At 38.7% G+C, this 22959-nt stretch overlaps 2 protein-coding genes across 3 annotated transcripts in view; one reads left to right on the forward strand and one right to left on the reverse strand.

Annotated features, from left to right (window-relative positions):
- LOC136267435 (uncharacterized) overlaps positions 1–22959 on the forward strand; it is a 185184-nt gene that overhangs the window by 17599 nt on the left and 144626 nt on the right. The gene's annotated exons all lie outside the window — the stretch shown is intronic.
- LOC136267536 (von Willebrand factor A domain-containing protein 5A-like) overlaps positions 1–22959 on the reverse strand; it is a 30596-nt gene that overhangs the window by 6200 nt on the left and 1437 nt on the right. The window contains exon 2 of the mRNA XM_066062700.1: positions 3269–3383. Coding sequence (XP_065918772.1) covers positions 3269–3383 — 115 coding nt within the window. The remainder of the gene's footprint in view (positions 1–3268; positions 3384–22959) is intronic.

The following is a 22959-nucleotide window of genomic DNA, read 5'->3' on the forward strand; positions in this document are numbered from 1 at the left end:
CTTGTTGGAAAGGTTTGGGGTTGCTCTGAGGACAATTATGGACTTGGTTATGCTTAACCAATAAATTTTACCTCCGCCAAAGTTTCTCTCTATATGGCCTTTTATAAAGGAGAAGTGAGGATGGTGATATTTTAAGAAAGCCCAAACCTCTAAGATCCCAATTGCTATGCACTACTAAGGAAATATAACTTGAACAAACTATTTCACGTCACAAATGATGTACTAAAGTATCTTCAAACTGTTTTATACTTCAACCATTATGTTTTCTTTGGCAAATTATCTATAAGAGCAATATGTAAAGTGCATCTGCAATCAATCTGCTTACTTTACTACAACTGTTGCGAAACTATGGATAATTCAATTTATTCTTATGCAACGTGCAACTACCAGCACACTGACCCCTTTGCACTGCTAGTGAAATGTAAAGTCTATGCATACATTTTTCTTCCTGCAGTATGCTAAAAGATATGTACTGGGCCAAGTGATACCTAACAGTAAAAGAAAACAAGCCCGCAGCATTAGCACTACAACTTACATATTGCAACACTTTAATGGCTTCTGCCATTATTGAGATACACTTGTCTGAAAGTTTGTTGTAAAAACTTTTCAGAAGCATTTCTGGTTGTTGTGAAGGTTTGATTGTACCAAACTAATACTGCCAAGGTGCATACACGCCTTGTAAAAAATACAAAACTTTATGATCACTACTACACAGTGCTAACAAACTACAAACATTAGACCACTTCAACTAAATCTTATGTTTCTTGGGCCAAGCTCAGCTATGAATAGGGTCAGTAGTTCGGTAAAAAAAGTATTCTGGCTGAAGAGTAATCTGCATGTCAAATGGTAGCTAAGCTACATTATGATTGCTGTGGAACTTGTCAGTAGCAAGTTATATTTGGTGTTGTTCACTTTGTGATGGACTTACAAGGTACGTAGTACTCTCAATGTTTCATGGCGTTATATCTACTTGCAAGGTTATCATGATAAACATACATAATTTGTACAAAAAAAAATATCAGAAACAAAAGATTTTATTAGTGGTCTAAGCACAAAAGAATGCATGATTCAATTCATTTTAGTGGGAAAGAATCAGATAACTACAATAAAGCAATTCAACTCCATTAGCAACAAACCATTGTCAACCATGACCACTTGCACAGTGTACAGAATGTGTACTTTAGATTTATACATACATACGTACGTACGTACGTACGTACATACATACATACATACATACATACATACATACATACATACATACATAGCTACGTACGTACTTACATACATACATACATACACACATACATACATGTACCATGAAACCACCTAACTTCAAAAGCAAATTCCAGGGTACATATCTTATAAACCCTGGCTGGCCATGGTACATTTAAGTTAAACCATGGCTGGCTATGGTACACTTAAAATAAACCATGGCTGGCCATGGTACATTATATAGTTATACAACGGCCATGAGTGCTCTGCCTGATATAAACGCACGAGCCTGAGGGCCGTCAGGCCCGAAGGCAAGTGCGTTTATACAGGCAGAGCACGAGTGCACGTTGTATAACTGTTATGTACCATTCACCTAATAGGTGGGGAGAGTCTCACAAGACAGCTGTAACACTTATAAAGGCCAGGTTTCTAACATCGATTGTGGTAACCAAGCCTGACGTTGCGATGACGTTCCCCCTGCAGTACTGCAGCCACCTGAGATATTGAAAGCTAGTACGCTATGGGTTATATCACTAACCTGCATTCGCTGTTCCACTCTCATCATGTAGTGCTCAGCATGCCAGCGTGCCATATAGACTAAGCACCAGACTAATCACCATAGTGATTCTCTCGAGCGAAAAAAAGCAGCTAAATAGACGGTTTAAGTAAACAAAATCTAACTACTAAACGATACTAGTCAAATTCTTACTATTCACACTGGCTAAACTCGAATCTGGTGGCATGACAAAACTGGTTACCACAATCGAACGTAAAGGTTAGTATTATTTAGAATATATTTGTTTTATTGAGTCATTGTCGAAGTGGACTACAGTTTAATCTGGGCTAAGATGGCACCAGACTAGTAAGGTGTATAAGTACGTTTATATATATATGTAGACTAGAGTTGTGGCCACCCGCGTTGGCTTTTTCGATCGCCATTGGCTGCTTGTAAACATTATACGTATTGGTGACGTTATGGCCCACAATCGACCTTTACATGCCAGGCTATAAAAGAATTCGAGTGATCTGTGAAGTGTCTTTCCACCTATTCGGTGAGGTGTCGTAGTGGTCTTCACAAAACCGCAGCCAGTGCAATATCTGTATATTGCACTGCGGTCGGTGCATTATAACTTATAATGCACTTGTTGTGGTCTACAAAACCGCAACCAGTGCGTTATAAGTTATAATGCACTCGCTGTGGTCTGCAGCAGTGCAATATACAAATTATGGCACTGGCGGTGCCTTTGAACTGCCCACGCAGAGTGGTACATTTAATAGTTATACCATGGCCACAAGGGATTTGCCTGATATATATGCCCAAGCCTGAGGGCATATATATATCAGGCAAATCCTGAGTGGCCATGGTATAAGTAATATATACCACTCTGGCATTCTCACCTAATAGGTGAAGGAAGACAAACCTGCATTCACCACATTACTTTTATACAGAGGCTTGCAAAAATCGATTGTGGGTTTAAATTGTGGGCACAAAAAGAAATGATTGTGGGTTTCACTGGTTGTAGTGATACCATTTTAAACCAAATAACCACTTTGTGGATGAATAAAGTTACCTAAGGTGCTAAAATAAACACTTAGACATATAGGTTGTGAATGTTTGAGGCATTTTTTCATGCAGTTGAAATGTACTCTGTAGAAAAACAATCCCCACATTGCAAAAATGATTATTTAGTGATGCTTAGTAACTGAACTATGCAATGCTGACTCACTCAATTCTTTTTACTTCACAACAATGCCCCTAACTAAATCAACATGTTTAACTCAAACCCACAATGCAAAACTTTAAGCAGCTCTAATTCAAACCCACAATGCAAAATTTTAAGCATCTCTATATAAACAATCAAAGGGAACTGATGCTTTGTAGCTGCCTCAGCATCAAAGGCAGTTGTGGTCAAGGCTATATCATGATATTGCCCTGACCACAGGGCAATATGTGATATATAACCCTGTGATTTCCTTTGATCCGAGGTGTCAAAGTGGTATATATCAGGCAAATCACTCGGGTACATGATACAACTATTACATACATACATACCTTTGACTGCATTCGTTCATTGTCAGCAATAAATTCAGCTGATCCATTCCCAGCTCGAACAATCCCTTTGACTAAAGCAGTTGATGCGCCTGATCCAATTCCAAATGTGAAGCACCTACAAGATGTATACAAACATTTAAAACTATTTATACATCAGGATTGGAAAAACAAATGCATGGCACCATTTAGCCTGTACCTACTATACTATAGTTCTGAGCCCAGACCACAAGTGACTGGTGAACACAATAGAAACATTTGACTGTAACATGAAGCCTTATACACATAATATGACATCACATATATGACCAGTCTATCTTGTAACCTTTCCAGTTAGCATGACTAGTCAAATCATAACTTGACTTGTGATAAAGTAACAACTTGAAACTTGGTCATACTAGTTTCACGTACAATCATTAAAGATACGAAAAGTTACGAGTTGCCAAACTTAGAAAACTGGAAAGGCTATAAGACTGGTTTTGTCAAACCAGGTCACATATAATGGTATGTGAGTTCAATATTTATTGACAATGGAGCATTGCTTAGGCTACATAATAAAACTGTTGACCAGATGACAAAAGAAATGAAGCACCATTGTGCAAAACCTCAGAGTAGTTGTATAAATATATGCATAGCTATACAAGTACATTGAACTGCTAGGAAGGGTACTGAACTGTGTTGAGAAATATCATTGAAAGAAAACAATATAGCATTACCAAGAATGATTGCGAAAATAAGAGCACATATGAAAATAACAAGGAGAAAACATCCTGACCACCTGGTAGACTCCTGTAAACGTTCGAGCGTAAATCGGATGGCTGCAGGTTCGAGGCTACCTAGGTCCAGTCATGGATTTTTTCTCCTTTCTCCAACTTTTCAAACACACCTTATGTAGCTAAAGTCTTGAGCAGGCTGTAGGACCAGGTGTCCTACAGACCTTCAGCACTTGTGCTGTAAAGCATTAATAAATAAACTAGTGTCCATTTGGTTCTACTTGGGGTACTTAAAGATAATGAGTTACTCTTTAGAATTCCTATGGATATAGTTACATGAAAATAACAAGGAGAAAACATCCTGACCACCTGGTAGACTCCTGTAAGCGTTCGAGCGTAAATCGGATGACTGCAGGTTCGAGGCTACCCCTAGGTCCAGTCATGGATTTTTTCTCCTTTCTCCAACTTTTCAAACACACCTTATGTAGCTAAAGTCTTTGAGCAGGCTGTAGGACCAGGTGACCTACAGACCTTCAGCACTTGTGCTGTAAAGCATTAATAAATAAATATCCCATGTGGTGTGTGGGACGATTAGAGTGCCGCACTGAGTGATAAGTAATTAGCTAGCTATCACAGTGATAACTAACTTTTTACCTCAATGCATATATGGATTGTCAATTAATGTGTGGGAGCAAGCCTTGAAACCAGCCATGTTAGCTACATGGGTAGAGACACAGATTGGTCTAAATCCAAGGGATCCACAACAAACCTAAAATGTTGTAAAATCTGGACAAGTTCAATGACAATTAAAATCTTATTGGAAATCTTGAAATCTCATTTGAAATCTTGTAGCTGTTTTGTCAGTTTGTCAATCCCTCATTTGAATCAGTGGAGTATTGCTAGATCTAATACACTATTATGGTTGAAAATAATTTATTACTATCACTTCTGTATATCGAGAGTTCATTAAGAAGCAAGGATAGCCAAAACAAATAGCAAATATTGCCATAACATTTAAATAAAGCGTTTGCAAAGCAATCCACATGTTTCATTTGTTAAATTCACCAAGAGAAGCCTAATGGCACCTTGTTTTTAACCTACAAGCAAGGTGTGCAGCAGTTAAAGTGGTAATAGACAAATTCACACAGATCCGCACAAGACAACTACCATAACCCTTAGCACCCCAAGGGTTAATAAGGTAAAGTTTAGTCACATGGGCAGAATACATGACATCAGAAGCGTTCTTGTATCTGATTGGTGAATGCATGACAACGTGACAGCCAAACTTTTCTATTACATTGCACCAGAAACTGTGGCGAGACTACAGTAGAACCTTAATTCCTTAATTGATTATCTGAATGCCTAGAGTACAAGTAACTATTTTATTAAATTATTTCATCAACAGCTGTACAGTAAGTGTGTGTTGTATTAAAGTAGTTAAATAGAGCTCTGTATATAAATGAATGGGCTGAACGAATCAAGACACACGGTAGTGTGTCATGCGGCCCAAGAAGCCGGCGCGCAACCCCGTGAGTATATTGACAGGAAGAAAGAAAACGCAATTTTCGCACCTCCATAGCTCTGTGCTGCCTTGATGAAACAATACAAATTTTGCTGTGTAGATTCCCTCCACCTTCAGCACTCCACATTCCAAATTTGAGCGAAATCGCTTCAGGCATTCCTGAGATATGCGACTTCAAAAATTGGCTTAGTTTCTTCGTTTTTTTCTTCTTATTTTTCTTCCTCTTTTCGCACACTTACAAAAACTGCTATAAAACGCGAACGCGTTATCCGATTGCCTTGAAATTTGGCACACAGGGGGGTATAAAGGCGCATCTCGGTACCAACTTTGGCTGGAATACCATAAACAGGCAAAGAGTTATGAGCGATTATGCACGAAAAATAACACCAATATGTTGTCACGCCTACAGGGTAAACCGCGTATGGGAAGAAGCTGAAAATCGGTGGGTGAATAGGTTAACTATTGAACCTCAAACCTTTTGTGGTTTGAAAGAAATCGAGCTAAAAACCAGGAAGATACAGCGAAAAAATCAACAGTGTGTAACAATTATGCAATCGAGATTAGCTAATTTTTATTTATTTTATTATTATGCTTGACACGCCTACCAGATAAACCACTTGGGGTAATGCTTTGAAAATCGCTGTACAGATGGAGTTATCATCTTAGAAAGGCTCTTCAATGGTGTAGAAGAATCAGACTTAAAGCCACGGAGTTATAACACGAAATCCAAGTTGGTGTAGCAAGTGCGAGATCGAGATACTCTAATAGAGCAGTCATCCTAATAGAGCAGTCACCCTGAACAGAATTCAAGAGATCAGTTAGAAATAAGTAACCTGTATAGAGATCAGCTACAAACAAATCACCCTGTAGAGAGTTCAGCTACAAACAATTCACCCTGTTCAGACATCAGTTAGAAGAAGTTTTCTTGTAGAGAGTTCAATTACAAACAAATCACCCTGTTGAAATATCAGCTAGAAGATGTCACCTTGTAGATAGTTCAGTTACAAAGAAACCACCATGTAGAGAATTCAGCTACAAACTAGTGACCCTGTAGATACATCAGCTAGAAGAAGTTACCTTGTAGAGAGTTCAGCTACAAAGAAACCATTCTGTAAAGAGCTCAGCTGCAAACAAATCACCTATACAGAATTCAGCTACAAACAAATCACCCTGTAGAGAGATCAGCTAGAAGAAGTTACCTTGTAGATAGTTCAGCTACAAACAAATCATCCTGTAGAGAGATCAGCTAGAAGAAGTTACCTTGTAGATAGTTCAGCTACAAACAATTCACCCTGTACAGAGCTCAGTTAAAAGAGGTTTCCTTGTAGAAAGTTCAGCTACAAACAAATCACCCTGTAGAGAATTCAGCTGCAAACAAATCATGTATAGAGAGTTCAGCTACAAACAAATCTCCCTGTAGAGAGATCAGCTAGAAGAAGTTTCCTTGTAGAGAGTTCTGCTACAAACAAATCACCCTGTAGAAAGATCAGCTAGAAGAAATCACCTTGTAGAGAGTTCAGCTTCAAAGAAACAATCATGTGAGAGTTCAGGTACAAACAAATTGTCCTGTAGAGAGATCAGCTAGAAGAAGTTACCTTGTAGAGAGTTCAGCTACAAAGAAACCATCATGTAGATAGTTCAGGTACAAACAAATCACCCTGTAGAAAGATAAGTAAGAAGAAGTTACCTTGTAGATCGTTCAGCTACAAACAATTCACCCTGTAAAGAGATCAGCTAGAAGAAGTTTCCTTGTAGAGAGTTCTGCTACAAACAAATCACCCTGTAGAAAGATCAGCTAGAAGAAATCACCTTGTAGAGAGTTCAGCTTCAAAGAAACAATCATGTGAGAGTTCAGGTACAAACAAATTGTCCTGTAGAGAGATCAGCTAGAAGAAGTTACCTTGTAGAGAGTTCAGCTACAAAGAATCTATCATGTAGAGAGTTCAACTACAAACAAATCACCCTGTAGAAAGATCAGCTATAGAAGAAATCACCTTGTAGAGAGTTCAGCTACAAAGAAACCATCATGTAGAGAGTTCAGCTACAAACAAATCGGCCTGTAGAGAGTTAAGCTACAAACAAATCTCGCTGTAGAGAGATCAGCTAGAAGAAGTCACCTTGCAGGGAGTTCAGTTACAAAGAAATAAACCATGTAGAGAGTTCAGCTGCAAACAAATCACCTGTAGAGAGTTCAGCTAGAAACAAGTCACCCTGTAGAGAGATCAGCTAGAAACAAGTCACCTTGTAGAGAGTTCAGCTAGAAGAAGTCACATTGTAGAGCTACAAAGAAACTACCATGTAGAGTTCAGCTGCAAACAAATCACCCTGTAGAGAACTCAGCTACAAACAAATCGCCCTGTAGAAAGATTAGCTAGAAGAAGTTACCTTATAGGGAGTTCAGCTATGAACAGATCACCCTGTAGAGAGTTCAGCTACAAACAAATCACCCTGTAGAGAGTTAAGTTACAAAGAAACCACCATGTAGAGAGTTCAGCTGCAAAATAAATCAATCACTCTGTAGAGAGTTCAGCTAGAAGAAGTCACCTTGTAGAGAGTTAAGCTGCAAATAAATCACCCTGTAGAGAATTCAGCTACAAACAAATCACCCTGTAGAAAGATAAGCTGAAGAAGTTACCTTGTAGAGAGTTCAGCTACAAAGAAACCACCATGTAGAGAGTTCAGCTGCAAACAAATCACCTGTGGAGAGTTCAGCTAGAAACAAGTCACCCTGTAGAGAGATCAGCTAAAAACAAGTCACCCTGTAGAGAGTTCAGCTAGAAGAAGTCACATTGTAGAGAGTTCATCTACAAAGAAACTACCACGTAGAGAGTTCAGCTGCAAACAAATCATCCTGTAGAGAGTTCAGCTAGAAGAAGTCACCTTTTAGAGAGTTCAGCTACAAAGCAACCACCATGTAAACAGTTCAGCTGCAAAAAACTCAATCACCTTGTAGAAAGATCGGCTAGAAGAAGTTACCTTGTAGAGAGTTCAGCTACAAAGAAACCACCATGTAGAGAGTTCAGCTGCAAACAAATCACCTGAAGAGAGTTCAGCTAGAAACAAGTCACCCTGTAGAGAGTTCAGCTAGAAGAAGTCACATTGTAGAGAGTTCAGCTACAATGAAACTCCCATGTAGAGAGTTCAGCTGCAAACAAATCACCCTGTAGAGAACTCAGCTACAAACAAATATGCAGTGTAAAAAGATCAGCTAGAAGAAGTTACCTTGTAGAGAATTCAGCTACAACGAAACCACCATGTAGAGAGTTCAGCTACAAACAAATCACCTGTAGAGAGTTCAGCTAGAAACAAGTCACCCTGTAGAGAGATCAGCTAGAAACAAGTCACCTTGTAGAGAGTTCAGCTAGAAGAAGTCACATTGTAGAGAGTTCAGCTACAAAGAAACCACCGTTTAGAGAGTTCAGCTGCAAACAAATCACCTGTAGAGAGTTCAGCTACAAAGAAACCATTCTGTAAAGAGCTCAGCTGCAAACAAATCACTTGTACAGAATTCAGCTACAAACAAATCACTCTGTAGAGAGATCAGCAAGAAGAAATTACCTTGTAGATAGTTTAGTTACAAACAAATCACCCTGTAGAAAGATCAGTTAGAAGAAGTTACCTTGGAGAAAGTTCAGCTACAAAGAAACCATTTTGTAAAGAGCTCAGCTGCAAACAAATCACCTGTACAGAATTCAACTACGAACAAATCTCCCTGTAGAGAGATCAGCTAGAAGAAATTACCTTGTAGAGAGTTCAGCTACAAAGAAACCACCATGTAGAGAGTTCAGCTGCAAAGAAATCACCCTGTAGAAAATTCTGCCAGAAACAAATTGCCCTGTAGAAAGATCAGTTAGAAGAAGTTACCTTTTAGAGAGTTCAGCTACAAAGAAACCATTCTGTAAAGAGCTCAGCTGCAAACAAATCACCTATACAAAATTCAGCTACAAACACATCACCCTGTAGAGAGATCCGCTAGAAGAAGTTACCTTGTAGATCGTTCAGCTACAAACAATTCACCCTGTAGAGAGAGCAATTAGAAGAAGTCACCTTGTAGAGTGTTCAGTTACAAAGAAACCACCATGGAGATTTCTGTAATCAATATATGTGACCGGATTTGCGAAAAGGTACCTTTTCCACACATTTGACATACCAGGAAACAAAATGATGTAACAGTTGACTCCTTATACTGTTTAACTTGCTCTTAGTATCATAATGTAGCCAGATACTGTAGCTACATTAAGTGAAAATTTCAAGCAATTATATACCATGATCAAAACGTTATGAAGCTTTAAAGTTCAAAAAATGGGTCAAATTTTGTGTGTGAAAAAGGTACCTTTTTGCAAATCCGGTCACATATGTGACCGGATTTGCGAAAAGGGGTCTTCCACACACATCCAATTCTGTAAATGTTGGAGACCATAACTCAGTGTTCAAGTAACATATTAACCTGAAAATTTCACCATGTATTCAGCTATAGTGGTGCTCACCACTGCCCAAAGATCAAGGCAATAGCTCTTTCCAATCTGAAGTTATCAATTGTCAAAGTTGGCAAATTGGATGTGTGTGGAAGACCCCTTTTCGCAAATGCGGTCAAATATGTATTATACAGTATATATAATTTGTACATTTACTGATAAAATATTTAAAGTACATCTACTTCATCTTTTCTTCTTCCTGTAGTAAAGAAAAAAACGTAGGTTTAAAAAGTCCCAAAGCTGGTATACAAATACAAAAAGAAATGAAATCTAATCCAAAACAGCCAAGCTGTAAAAAAAGTGTGCGGCCCTCAGAAAGGCTATGGTGAAAAAAGATGTGAAATCCAAGGTGGCGGCCAAGAAATGGCTGTGATGGTAGGTTAATGGTAAAAATTTTAATAATGACAATTTAGGTAAATTTTGTGAAGCGGCACAAAAATTCACCTGAATTGTCTTTATTAAAATTTTTACCATTAACCTACCATCACAGCCATTTCTTGGCCGCCACCTTGGATTTTACATCTTTTTTCACCATAGCCTTTCTGAGGGCCGCACACTTTTTTTACAGCTTGGCTGTTTTGGATTAGATTCACTTATCTGAACACTTTTGTAATTAACTTGGTACATAGATGTTTATATAACGGAGCTCCCACTGTACTACTATACCATAAAACTTATTATCAAATTTTGCATATGCTACAAGCATTCATCAGGAATTTTTGGAAACAGAATATACTTGTAGGGTTCTTTACTATATGCTTAATAGCTATCACGTGTTGCATGCAATGACTTCTGTTACTACTATTAGGCACCAGCCTATTATGCCAGCATAATTTTGAGCATAATAGGTACCCGAAAACATCAAGCATAATGCTAGCATAATAAGCTGAATAATTTCAATCTAATCAAAAACAGCCAAGCTGTAAAAAAAGGAGTGCGGCCCTTGAAAAGGCTATAATGAAAAAAATGTGAAATCCAAGGCGGCGGCCAAGAAATGGCTGTGATGGTAGGTTAATGGTAAAAATTTTAATAACAACAATTCAGGTGAATTTGGTGCCGAGACCAAGCGGCACCAAATTCACCTGAATTGTTGTTATTAAAATTTTTACCATTAACCTACCATCACAGCCATTTCTTGGCCGCCGCCTTGGATTTCACATCTTTTTTCATTATAGCCTTTTCAAGGGCCGCACTCCTTTTTTTACCGCTTGGCTGTTTTTGATTAGATTTCACTTCTTTTTGTATTTACATACCCCAAAGCCGGCCTATGGCCAGCTTTGGGGTTTTTTAACCTATATATTTTTCTTTACCACAGGAAAAAGAAAAAGATGAAGCAGATTTTATAAATACTTTAACTCATTCTGATTTTATCAGTAAATGTACAAATTATATATATATATTGCATATATCAAGAGTTCATTACATTATGAACTCTTGCATATAATTATTTATTATATGCCAATTAATCCCCACAGGATAGTTTACAGCTGATCTCTCTACTAGGTGGCTTGAAATGTAGCTGAACTCTCTACAGGGTGATCTGCTTGTACGTAGATGAACTCTTTACAGGATTCTCTCTACAGGGTGACTTGACTCTAGCTTAACTCTCTGCAGGGTTATCTGTTTGTAGTTGAATTCTCTACAGGGTGATTTGTTTGCAGCTGAACTCTCTACAAGGTAACTTCTTCTAGCTGAACTCTCTACAGGGTGACTTGTTTCTAGCTGGTCTCTCTACAGGGGATTTGTTTGTAGCTGAATTCTCTACAGGGTGATTTGTTTGCAGCTGAACTCTCTACATGGTGGTTGCTTTGTAGCTGAACTCTCTAAAAGGTGACTTCTTATAGCTGAACTCTCTACAGGGTGATCTTTTCATAGCTGAACTCTGTACAGGATGATTTGTTTGCAGCTGAACTCTCTACATGATGATTTCTTTGTAGCTGAACTCTCTACAGGGTGATTTGTTTGCAGCTGAAATCCCTACAGGTGATTTGTTTGTAGCTGAACTCTCTACAATGTGACTTCTTCTAGCTGAAATCTCTACAGGGTGACTTGTTTCTAGCTGATCTCTCTACAGGGTGACTTGTTTCTAGCTGAACTCTCTACAGGTGATTTGTTTGCAGCTGAACTCTCTACATGGTGGTTTCTTTGTAGCTGAACTCTCTACAAGGTAACTTCTTCTAGCTGATCTTTCTACTGGGCATATTTGTTTGTAGCTGAGTTCTCTACAGGGTGATTTGTTTGTAGCTGAACTCTCTACAATGTGACTTCTTCTAGCTGAACTCTCTACAGGGTGACTTGTTTCTAGCTGATCTCTCTACAGGGTGACTTGTTTCTAGCTGAACTCTCTACAGGTGATTTGTTTGCAGCTGAACTCTCTACATGGTAGTTTCTTTGCTGAACTCTCCACAGGTGATTTGTTTGCAGCTGAACTCTCTACATGGTGGTTTCTTTGCAGCTGAACTCTCTACAAGGTAACTTCTTCTAGCTGATATTCTTAAAAGGGCATATTTGTTTGTAGCTGAGTTCTCTACAGGGTGATTTGTTTGCAGCTGAACTCTCTACAATGTGACTTCTTCTAGCTGAACTCTCTACAGGGTGACTTGTTTCTAGCTGATCTCTCTACAGAGTGACTTGTTTCTAGCTGAACTCTCTACAGGTGATTTGTTTGCAGCTGAACTCTCTACATGGTGGTTGCTTTGTAGCTGAACTCTCTAAAAGGTGACTTCTACTAGCTGAACTCTCTACAGGGTGATCTTTTCATAGCTGAACTCTCCACAGGATGATTTGTTTGCAGCTGAACTCTATACATGATGATTTCTTTGTAGCTGAACTCTCTACATGGTGGTTTCTTTGTAGCTGAACTCTCTACAAGGTGACTTCTTCTAGCTGATCTTTCTACAGGGCATATTTGTTTGTAGCTGAGTTCTCTACAGGGTGATTTGTTTGCAGCTGAACTCTCTACAATGTGACTTCTTCTAGCTGAACTCTCTGCAGGGTGACTTGTTTCTAGCTGATCTCTCTACAGGGTGACTTGTTTCTAGCTGAACTCTCTACAGGTGATTTGTTTGCAGCTGAACTCTCTACATGATGGTTTCTTTGTTGCTGAACTCTCTACAAGATAACTTCTTCTAGCTGATCTTTCTACAGGGCATATTTGTTTGTAGCTGAGTTCTCTACAGGGTGATTTGTTTGCAGCTGAACTCTCTACATGGTGGTTTCTTTGTAGCTGAACTCTCTACAAGGTAACTTCTTCTAGCTGATCTTTCTACAGGTCATATTTGTTTGTAACTGAGTTCTCTACAGGGTGATTTGTTCGCAGCTGAACTCTCTACATGGTAGTTTCTTTGTAGCTGAACTCTCTACAATGTGACTTCTTCTAGCTGAACTCTCTACAGGGTGACTTGTTTCTAGCTGATCTCTCTACAGGGTGACTTGTTTCTAGCTGAACTCTCTACAGGTGATTTGTTTGCAGCTGAACTCTCTACATGATGGTTTCTTTGTTGCTGAACTCTCTACAAGATAACTTCTTCTAGCTGATCTTTCTACAGGGCATATTTGTTTGTAGCTGAGTTCTCTACAGGGTGATTTGTTTGCAGCTAACTCTCTACAATGTGACTTCTTCTAGCTGAACTCTCTACAGGGTGACTTGTTTCTCGCTGATCTCTCTACAGGGTGACTTGTTTCTAGCTGAACTCTCTACAGGTGATTTGTTTGCAGCTAAACTCTCTACATGGTGGTTTCTTTGTAGCTAAACTCTCTACAAAGTAACTTCTTCTAGCTGATCTTTCTACAGGGCATATTTGTTTGTAGCTGAGTTCTCTACAGGGTGATTTGTTTGCAGCTAACTCTCTACAATGTGACTTCTTCTAGCTGAACTCTCTACAGGGTGACTTGTTTCTAGCTGATCTCTCTACAGGGTGACTTGTTTCTAGCTGAACTCTCTACAGGTGATTTGTTTGCAGCTGAACTCTCTACCTGGTGGTTTCTTTGTAGCTGAACTCTCTACAAGGTAACTTCTTCTAGCTGATCTTTCTACAGGTCATATTTGTTTGTAGCTGAGTTCTCTACAGGGTGATTTGTTTGCAGCTGAACTCTCTACATGGTAGTTTCTTTGTAGCTGAACTCTCTACAATGTGACTTCTTCTAGCTGATCTCTCTACAAGATGACTTGTTTCTAACTGAACTCTCTACAGTATGGTCTGTTCATAGCGGAACTTTCTACTGGGTGATTTGTTTGCAGCTGAACTCTTTGCATGATTGTTTCTTTGTAACTGAACTCTCTACAAGGTAACTTCTTCTAGCTGATCTCTCTACAGGGCAATTTGTTTGAGCTGAACTCTATACATGATGGTTTCTTTGTAGCTGAACTCTCTATTAGGTACCTTCTTCTGGCTGATCTGACTACAGCGTGACTTGTTTGTAGCTGAATTCCCTACAGAATAACTTGCAATGTAATATAATTGAGTAAATCAAGACACACGGTAGTGTGTCGTGCGGCCCAAGAAGCCGGCGCGCCACACCGTGAGTATATTGACAGGAAGAACGAAAACGTCATTTTCACACCTTTGTATCTCAGTGATCACTTATCTGATTGGAACCAAATTTGCTACACAGTTGCCCGCCAGCAAAGGGAGTCTACATTCCAATTTTGAAGGAAATCGCTCCAGCCATTTCCGAGATACGAGCTGCCAAAGTTTCGTTTTTTTTCCTTCGTTTTTTTTCTTCTTCGTCTTTTCGCACACTTGCAAAAATTGCTATAACACGCAAACGCGTGCTCCGATCGCCTTGAAATTTGGCACACAGAAAGGGAGTCCAAAGGCGAATCCTAGCATCAACTTTGGTACAAATCAGATGAATGGTTCAGGAGTTATGACCGATTATTCGCGTAAAACAAGATCGATTTGTTGTCACGCCTACAGGGTAAACCGCTTCATGGAATGAGTTGAAAATTGCTATGTAGATGGAGTAACCATCGTAGGAGTGCCTTTTGGTGGTTTGAAAGGAATCGAGATAAAGACCACGGAGATATGACACAAAACCCAACCTGTGTCACAATTACGCGATCGCTTTTTATGAATAAAAAAGTATTAGTTTTCACGCCTACTAGACAAACCGCTTAGAGCAATGAGCTGAAAATCGGTGTATAGCTGGAATAATCTTCATAGAAAGTCCTTGCAGTAGTACAGAAGAATCGGATTACAAACCACTGAGTTATGATTCGAAAGCCAACTCCGTGTAGCAAATGCGAGATCGAAATACTCTAATAGAACAGTCACCCTAATAGAGCATTCGGCTAATTTATTTACTCCATTATAGAATTTTATTACATCACAAGTTATTCTGTAGGGAGTTCAGCTGCAAACAGTTAATCTTATAGACAGTTCAGCAAGAAGACAGTCACCATGTGGAGAGTTAAGCAAATATACCACTATAGAGATTCAGAACATTACAAGTCACACTGAAGAAAGTTCAGCTATAAACAAGTCATGCACTGTGTAGAGAATTCAGCTACAATTAAGTCACTCTCTAGAGAATTCAGTTACACAGAATTCTGCTACACACAAGTCACTGTGGAGAGAGTTCAGCTACAAACAAATTACCCTTTAGAGTGATCAGCTACAAACAAAACACTTTGCAGGGTGTTCAACTGCAACAAATCAATTACCTTTAGAGCGATCAGCAATGAACAAATCAACACAAATCTACCTGTAGAGAGATTAGCTAGAAACAAACCACCCTGAAGAGAGTTCAGCTACAAAAAATTACCCTGTAGAAACATCAGCTAGAAACTAGACACAATGTAAGGAGTTCAGCTACAAGCAATCACCCTGTAGAGAGTTCAGCTAAAACAAATCAACCTGCAGAGAGATCAGCTACAAACAAATCACCTTATAGAGAGTTCAGCTACAAACAGATTACCTGTAGAGAGATCGGCTACAAACAAATCAACCTGCAGAGAGATCAGCTATATACACACAAATCAACTTGTAGAGAGATCAGCTACAAACAAATCACCCTGTAGAGAGATCAGCTAGAAACTACACACAATGTAAGGAGTTCAGCTACAAACAAATCACCCTGTAGAGAGATCAGCTACAAACTAGACACAAAGTAAGGAGTTCAGCTACAAGCAAATTACCCTGTAGAGAGTTCATCTACAAACAAATCAACCTGTAGAGCAATCAGCTAGAAACAAATCACCCTGAAGAGAGGTCAGCTACAAAAAATCACCCTGTAGAGAGATCAGCTAGAAACAAATCACCCTGAAGAGAGGTCAGCTACAAAAAAATCACCCTGTAGAGAGATCAGCTACAAACAAATTGCCCTGTAGAGAGATCGGCTACAAACAAATCAACCTGCAGAGAGATCAGCTACACACAAATTACCCTGTAGAGAGATCAGCTACAAACAAATTACCCTGTAGAGAGATCGGCTACAAACAAATCAGCCTGTAGAGAGTTCAGCTAAAACAAATCAACCTGCAGAGAGATCAACTACAAACAAATCACCTTATAGAGAGTTCAGCTACAAACAAATTACCCTATAGAGAGATCGGCTACAAACAAATCAACCTACAGAGAGATCAGCTACACACAAATCAACTTGTAGAGAGATCAATTACAAACAAATCACCCTGTAGAGAGATCAGCTAGAAACTACACACAATGTAAGGAGTTCAACTACAAATAAATCACCTTATAGAGAGTTCAGCTACAAACAAATCACTCTGTAGAGAGATCAACTAGAAACTCGACACAATGTAAGGAGTTCAGCTACAAGCAAATCACCCTTTAGTGAGTTCAGCTACAAACAAATCAACCTGCAGTGAGATCACCTACAAAAAAGTACCTTGTACAGAGTTCAGCTACAAACAAATTACCCTGTAGAGAGATCGGCTACAAACAAATCAACCAGTAGAAAGATCAGCTACACACAAATCAACTTGTAGAGAGATCAGCTACAAACAAATCCACCTGTAGAGAGATCAGCTGGAAACTAGACACAATGTAAGGAGTTCAGCTACAAGTAAATCACCCTGTAGAGAGTTCAGCTAAAACAAATCAACCTGCAGAGAGATCAGCTACAAATAAATCACTTTATAGACAGTTCAGCTACAAACAAATTACCTTGTAGAGAGGTCGGCTGCAAATTAATCAACCTGCAGAGAGATCAGCTACACACAAATCAACTTGTAGAGAGATCAGCTACAAACAAATCACCCTGTAGAGAGATCAGCTAGAAACTAGATACAATGCAAGGAGTTCAGCTACAAGCAAAATCACCCTTTAGTGAGTTCAGCTACAAACAAATCAACCTGCAGTGAGATCACCCACAAAAACGCACTTGTACAGAGTTCAGTTACAAACAAATCACCCTGTAGAGAGATCAGGTAGAAGAATTCACCTTGTAGAGAGTTCATTTACAAAGAAACCATCATATAGAGAGTTGAGCTACAAAGAAATTACCCCGTAGAGAGCTCAGCTAGAAGAAGTCACCTTGTAAAGAGTTTAGCTACAAAGAAACCATCATGTACAGAGTTCAGCTACAAAGAAACCACCTGTACAGAATTCAACTACAAACAAATCACCCTGTATAGAGATCAGCTAGAAGAAATTACCTTGTAGATAGTTCAGCTACAACAATTCATCCTGTAGAAAAATCATGCTAGAAGAAGTCACCTTGTAGAGTGTTCAGTTACAAAGAAACCATCATGTAGAGAGTTCAGCTGCAAAAAAATCACTCTGTAGAGAGTTCAGCTACAAAGAAACCGCCATGTAGAGAGTTCAGCCTCATACAAACCACCTAGTAGAGAATTCAACTACAACAAATCACCCTGTAGAGAAGAAGTTACCTTGTAGAGAGTTCAGCTACAAAGAAACCACCATGTAGAGAGTTTAGCTGCAAACAATTCAAATGTAGAGAGTTCAGCTAGAAACAAATCACCCCGTAGAGAGATCAACTGGACGAAGTCACCTTGTAGAGAGTTCAGCTACAAAGAAACCATCATGTAGAGAGTTCAGCTGCAAACAAATCACCCTGCAGAGAGTTCAGCTACAAAAAAATCACCCTGTTAAGAGTTCAGCTAGACGAAGTCAGCTTATAGAGAGTTCAGCTACAAAGAAACCATCATGTAGAGAGTTCGGCTATAAAGACACCACCATGTAGAGAGTTTAGCTGCAAACAAATCACCTGTTACAGAGAGTTCAGCTACAAAGAAACCATCCTGTATATAGTTCAGCTACATTTCAAGTCACCCAGTAGAGAGATCAGCTGCAAAAAAATCCTGTGGGGAATAATGAGCATGTAATAAATATATGTATATAATTTGTATAATTACTAATAAAATCAAAAATAATTGAAGTACTAAAATTCTTCTTTAAGTTCTTTTCTTCTTCCTGTGGTAAAGAAAAAAACACATGGGTTAAAAAAGCCCCAAAGCCAGCCATAGGCCGGCTTTGCAGTATACAAAAAGAAGTGATATCTAATCAAAAACAGCCAAGCTGTAAAAAAAGGTGCGGCCCCCATAAAGGCCATGGTGAAAAAAGATGTGAAATCCAAGGTGGCGGCCAAGAAATGGCTGTGATGGTAGGTTAATGGTTACATTTTAATAACGGCAATTCAGGTGAATTTTGTGCCGCTTGGTCTTGGCACCAAATTCACCTGAATTGTTGTTATTAAAATGTAACCATTAACCTACCATCACAGCCATTTCTTGGCCGCCACCTTGGATTTCACATCTTTTTTCACCATGGCCTTTATGGGGGCCGCACCTTTTTTTACAGCTTGGCTGTTTTTGATTAGATTATAAATGCAGCTGAATACTTTATTAGGGTGACTGTTCTATTAGAGTATCTCGATCTCGCATTTGCTACACGTAGTTGCCTTTCGAATCATAACTCAGTGGTTTGTAATCCGATTCTTCTGTACTACTGCAAGGACTTTCTATGATGATTATTCCAGCTACATACTGATTTTCAGCTCGTTGCTCTAAGTTGTTTGCCTGGTAGACACGAAAACTAATAGTTTTTTTTGTTCATAAAAATCGATCGCGTAATTTTGACACAGGTCGGGTTTTGTGTCATATCTCCATGGTCTTTATCCCGATTCCTTTCAAACCACAAAAAGGCACTCCTACGATGGTTGCTCCACCTACATATCAATTTTCAACTGATTCCTCAAAGGAGTTTACCCTGTAGGCGTGACAGACCTTCGACCTTATTTTACGCAAATAATCGGTCATAACTCCGTGAATGTTCATCGGATTCCTACTAAAGTTGGTACAGAGATCCGCCTTAATTAGCCCTTTAAGTGTGCCAAATTTCAGCCCGATCCGAGGACGCATTTGTGTTTTATGGCGGATTTTGCAAAGTGACGAAATGAAGAAGAAGTAGAAGAAGAAGAAAAAAACGAAGAAATTAAAACGAAATTTTGTTCGCTCGTATCTCGGAAATGGCTGGAGCGATTTTCTTCAAATTTGGTGTGTAGACTCCCCTTGCTGGCCGGCACCTCTCTAGGAAATTTGGTTCCAATCGGATAAGGGATCACAGAGCTACATAGGTGTGAAAATTGCATTTTCTTTCTTCCTGTTAATATACTCACGGGTGGCACGCCGGCTTCTTGGGCCGCACGACACACTACCGTGTGTCTTGATTTTCCAGCAAACTTAGTCTATGGACCAGACTAGACAAGCATGCATTTCATTCTACCTTATATAATTTGAGTGCATAAACCAATTTTGCAAATTCTGCAATCTATTAGCAACTATAACTGCCATTACCATGTTTAAAAGCCATTTCAGATTAAATGCTAAGTATAATGACAACTTTTCATAAGCTGCTGTATAACATACATCAACATATTGAAATAAAGTAAGCATAATAGGGGACAATTTGAGCAGTGTAGAATAGGTAAAAAATGAGCATAACAGGCTGGTCCCTAACTACTATGATCAGAGTTGACACTCTATTAGAGTATCTTAATGCTACTAATACAAAGAATTTTCTTATCATTACCAAAGGTGGTATCGACACCATCGTAGTATCAATAGTACAACATAGCATGACACACAGCAGTGAGTCATGTAGCTGGTGCAGGTGCACGACAGAGAAGTGTGTACTATATACTAGAGGTGCACTGATATCACATTTAGCCGATATTCTGATAACCAATATAAAATATTATTATGAAGCCAATAAACAAAGTCAATCTGATATGTGACCGAGCCTGCAAAAACAGGGCATGTGGGTACAAACTACACCCCGTCACACTAAAGGTCATATCTCAGTACTAGAACAGAATATTTACATTCTGTAAATTGCATCATAAACCAATTAAATGCTAATTAAGAGCTGAAAAGTGCATTGCCATAGCATAATGGCATAAAAAGTTATGAGTGATGGAAGTTTGAAAAGGTAAGCAAAAATCATGTGCCCACATTCCCTATTTTCGCAGGCCCAGTCACATATGGTAACATAGACTTTTTTTTGCAATTTTCTCTCTAAATTCACCTGTAAAGTGACAGTGTGGGACTTAAATCAATAGTATACACTACATAAACAGGCATTGATAGGATTTTACTAGAGCACGATCGAGTGCCTGTAAATAGACAAGTACACAGAAAAATTTGGAATTTTCAACTAGAGTAGGGACCACATAGCACATGGATAAAAAATACTGAAACAAGTTGGAGTAGTGCACAATATTAAATCACAGTAAAACAATAAGAAGTGTTATATCCCTACTGTGCATTTCCATTATGGTATCTTGAGCACAGTAGGGATACAACACTTCTTAGTGATTTAATATCGTGCACTACTCCAGCTTGTTTCAGTACTTTTTATCGATGTGCTATGGTCCCTACTGTAGTTGAAAATTCCAAATTTTTCTGTGTACTTGTTTGTTAACTTTTTTTTGTAAATAATTATTTTGTAAATAATTATTTTGACTGGTGAACCCACGCATACCACATCTGAAATGGCACCCCGCACCCCAGCTATGTTAACTATCATCTGAAAAGTGAAGTATCCATTACGTTTCATTAGCAGCTATGTTCAACCAATTATGCAGTATTTCAAATCAAGAACTGTTCGAAAAGCACCTCTGCAATCCACGCATACCGAAAGAAATGGTGCCGTGTGCCCCAGTTATATCAATTATCGTCTGAAAAGTGAAGTATCCATAACACTTCATTGTTGGTTATGTTCAACCCGTTATACAGCAGTACGTAGAACTGCTTGAAAAGCACCTTTGCTATCAAAAATAATAGTGTTGTACACCTACAAAATTTTTGTCACTGGTTAATTGCCTACCAATAATTGGCAATAACCAGTTAATTGGTTTGTTTGTATATTGGCAGACATAATGGGACTCAACATGCCTGCTGGAAGGTTTAGGGTGGTACCAAAGTAACCATCAACATCTTATCTTGCAATAACAGTTTTTACAATCACATATTTACACATTCTTTGAGGTTATGTTAACACTTGTCAGCAGGGGTAATTTATGGTTTACCAAGTGGGTGGGCAATAACCAGTTTAAAGGTTTCTTAACCAGTTTAAAGGTTTCTTAACCAGTTTAAAGGTTTCTTAACTGGTTATTGGCTGACCTAGACAACACTGGTTAATAACCGGTTAATTGGACACCAGTGTACAGCACTAAAAAATAATAGCCACTATGACAAATACCCCATTACGAAGAGAAGCCATCACATGCTATCGCCAAATCGACACTTTTTGTTGTCAGCAAAGATGAACGGAACACAAAGGAGGACACTGGTAAGTCCATGAAGAATGCATTGTACGTACTGCGGTATGCCAAAAGGCACCTGTAGAGCTGAAGTGACGTCGAACAGTGAAAAATCAAGCCTGTAGTATTAGCCGTTATCGAGTTACGCTTGTCTTAAGGCATCAGTCAGTTAGTCAGTCAGTCATTAGAAAATTCTGTTAAATAATTTATTTTTTTTAAATCCGTAGCAACTTGTTGAAAACATTTCGGGTTGAACTGAAAGCTTGTTTGGGCTTAGTTTTATACCTAACCAATACTGCCTCATTGTCGTCAGGGAAAATTGAGGCTGCTTTTTGGGTGATGTTATTTCGTGGGCTCCTTTGTGGTCCCTACTATACACTACTATCATAGTGTATGATGCTTGTGTATATCTGTATCTGCTACTTATTTATACATGTTACCAATCCGATACTGATATGCAAAAACAAAGCCGATAACCGATCCGATTATCGGTGCACCTCTACTATATACATCAACTACAATTTTCATGTAATTTGGCTAAATATGTGATCCCACTCTGTTTTTATTCATTGTCATGCTTGTTGGACAAACTACACCACAATACAAACCTCATAATTAATATCTAATTGATATCCAACTGAAAGTCAAGATACAAAAAGACAATTAACAAACTGTGAGACCGAAAAGCTTTATTACACTACAGAAATATGAAAGCATTACACTAACATAAAAAGGAACGCTTCTGCTGGCTTTGCAGCTAGTAAATCCAAGAATAGATGATAATAGATACTAAGCAGGCAATCTTAGAAAGGTTTATATTTGACAAAGGCTGTTCAGTTCAAAGTCAATTCTAAAGACCTGCTGTTATTTAACAGAAATTCTCACTACACTACATTCATAATGGCTTTAGTTAAAGTTACAGGTTTGTCACTATTCCCAGCAGAGGTACAAGATGTTGAAGCTTACTGACCTCTTTGTGTGTCCTGTCTTTCCATGACTGGTCAGAGTTATCACATCAGTGTTTGGCAAGTGAACGCATTCATGTGCACCTGTAGTCAGACCTGTTTTCAAATCCAGGAATTCTGAAATTTTAGCTTCGAATTCAAACTTTGTCTCTTATTAAGATTAAAGTCAGCCTGCTATACAGTACAGTAAGACTTCTATTATCCGAATACCTGTGTAATAGTTAATGACAAATTGAGGGATGTATCCAACTGCTCTAATAGAGATTACAGCTAT

Source organism: Dysidea avara, chromosome 9 (assembly GCF_963678975.1).
Source record: "Dysidea avara chromosome 9, odDysAvar1.4, whole genome shotgun sequence".
In the NCBI taxonomy this organism is placed as follows: Eukaryota; Metazoa; Porifera; class Demospongiae; order Dictyoceratida; family Dysideidae; genus Dysidea; species Dysidea avara.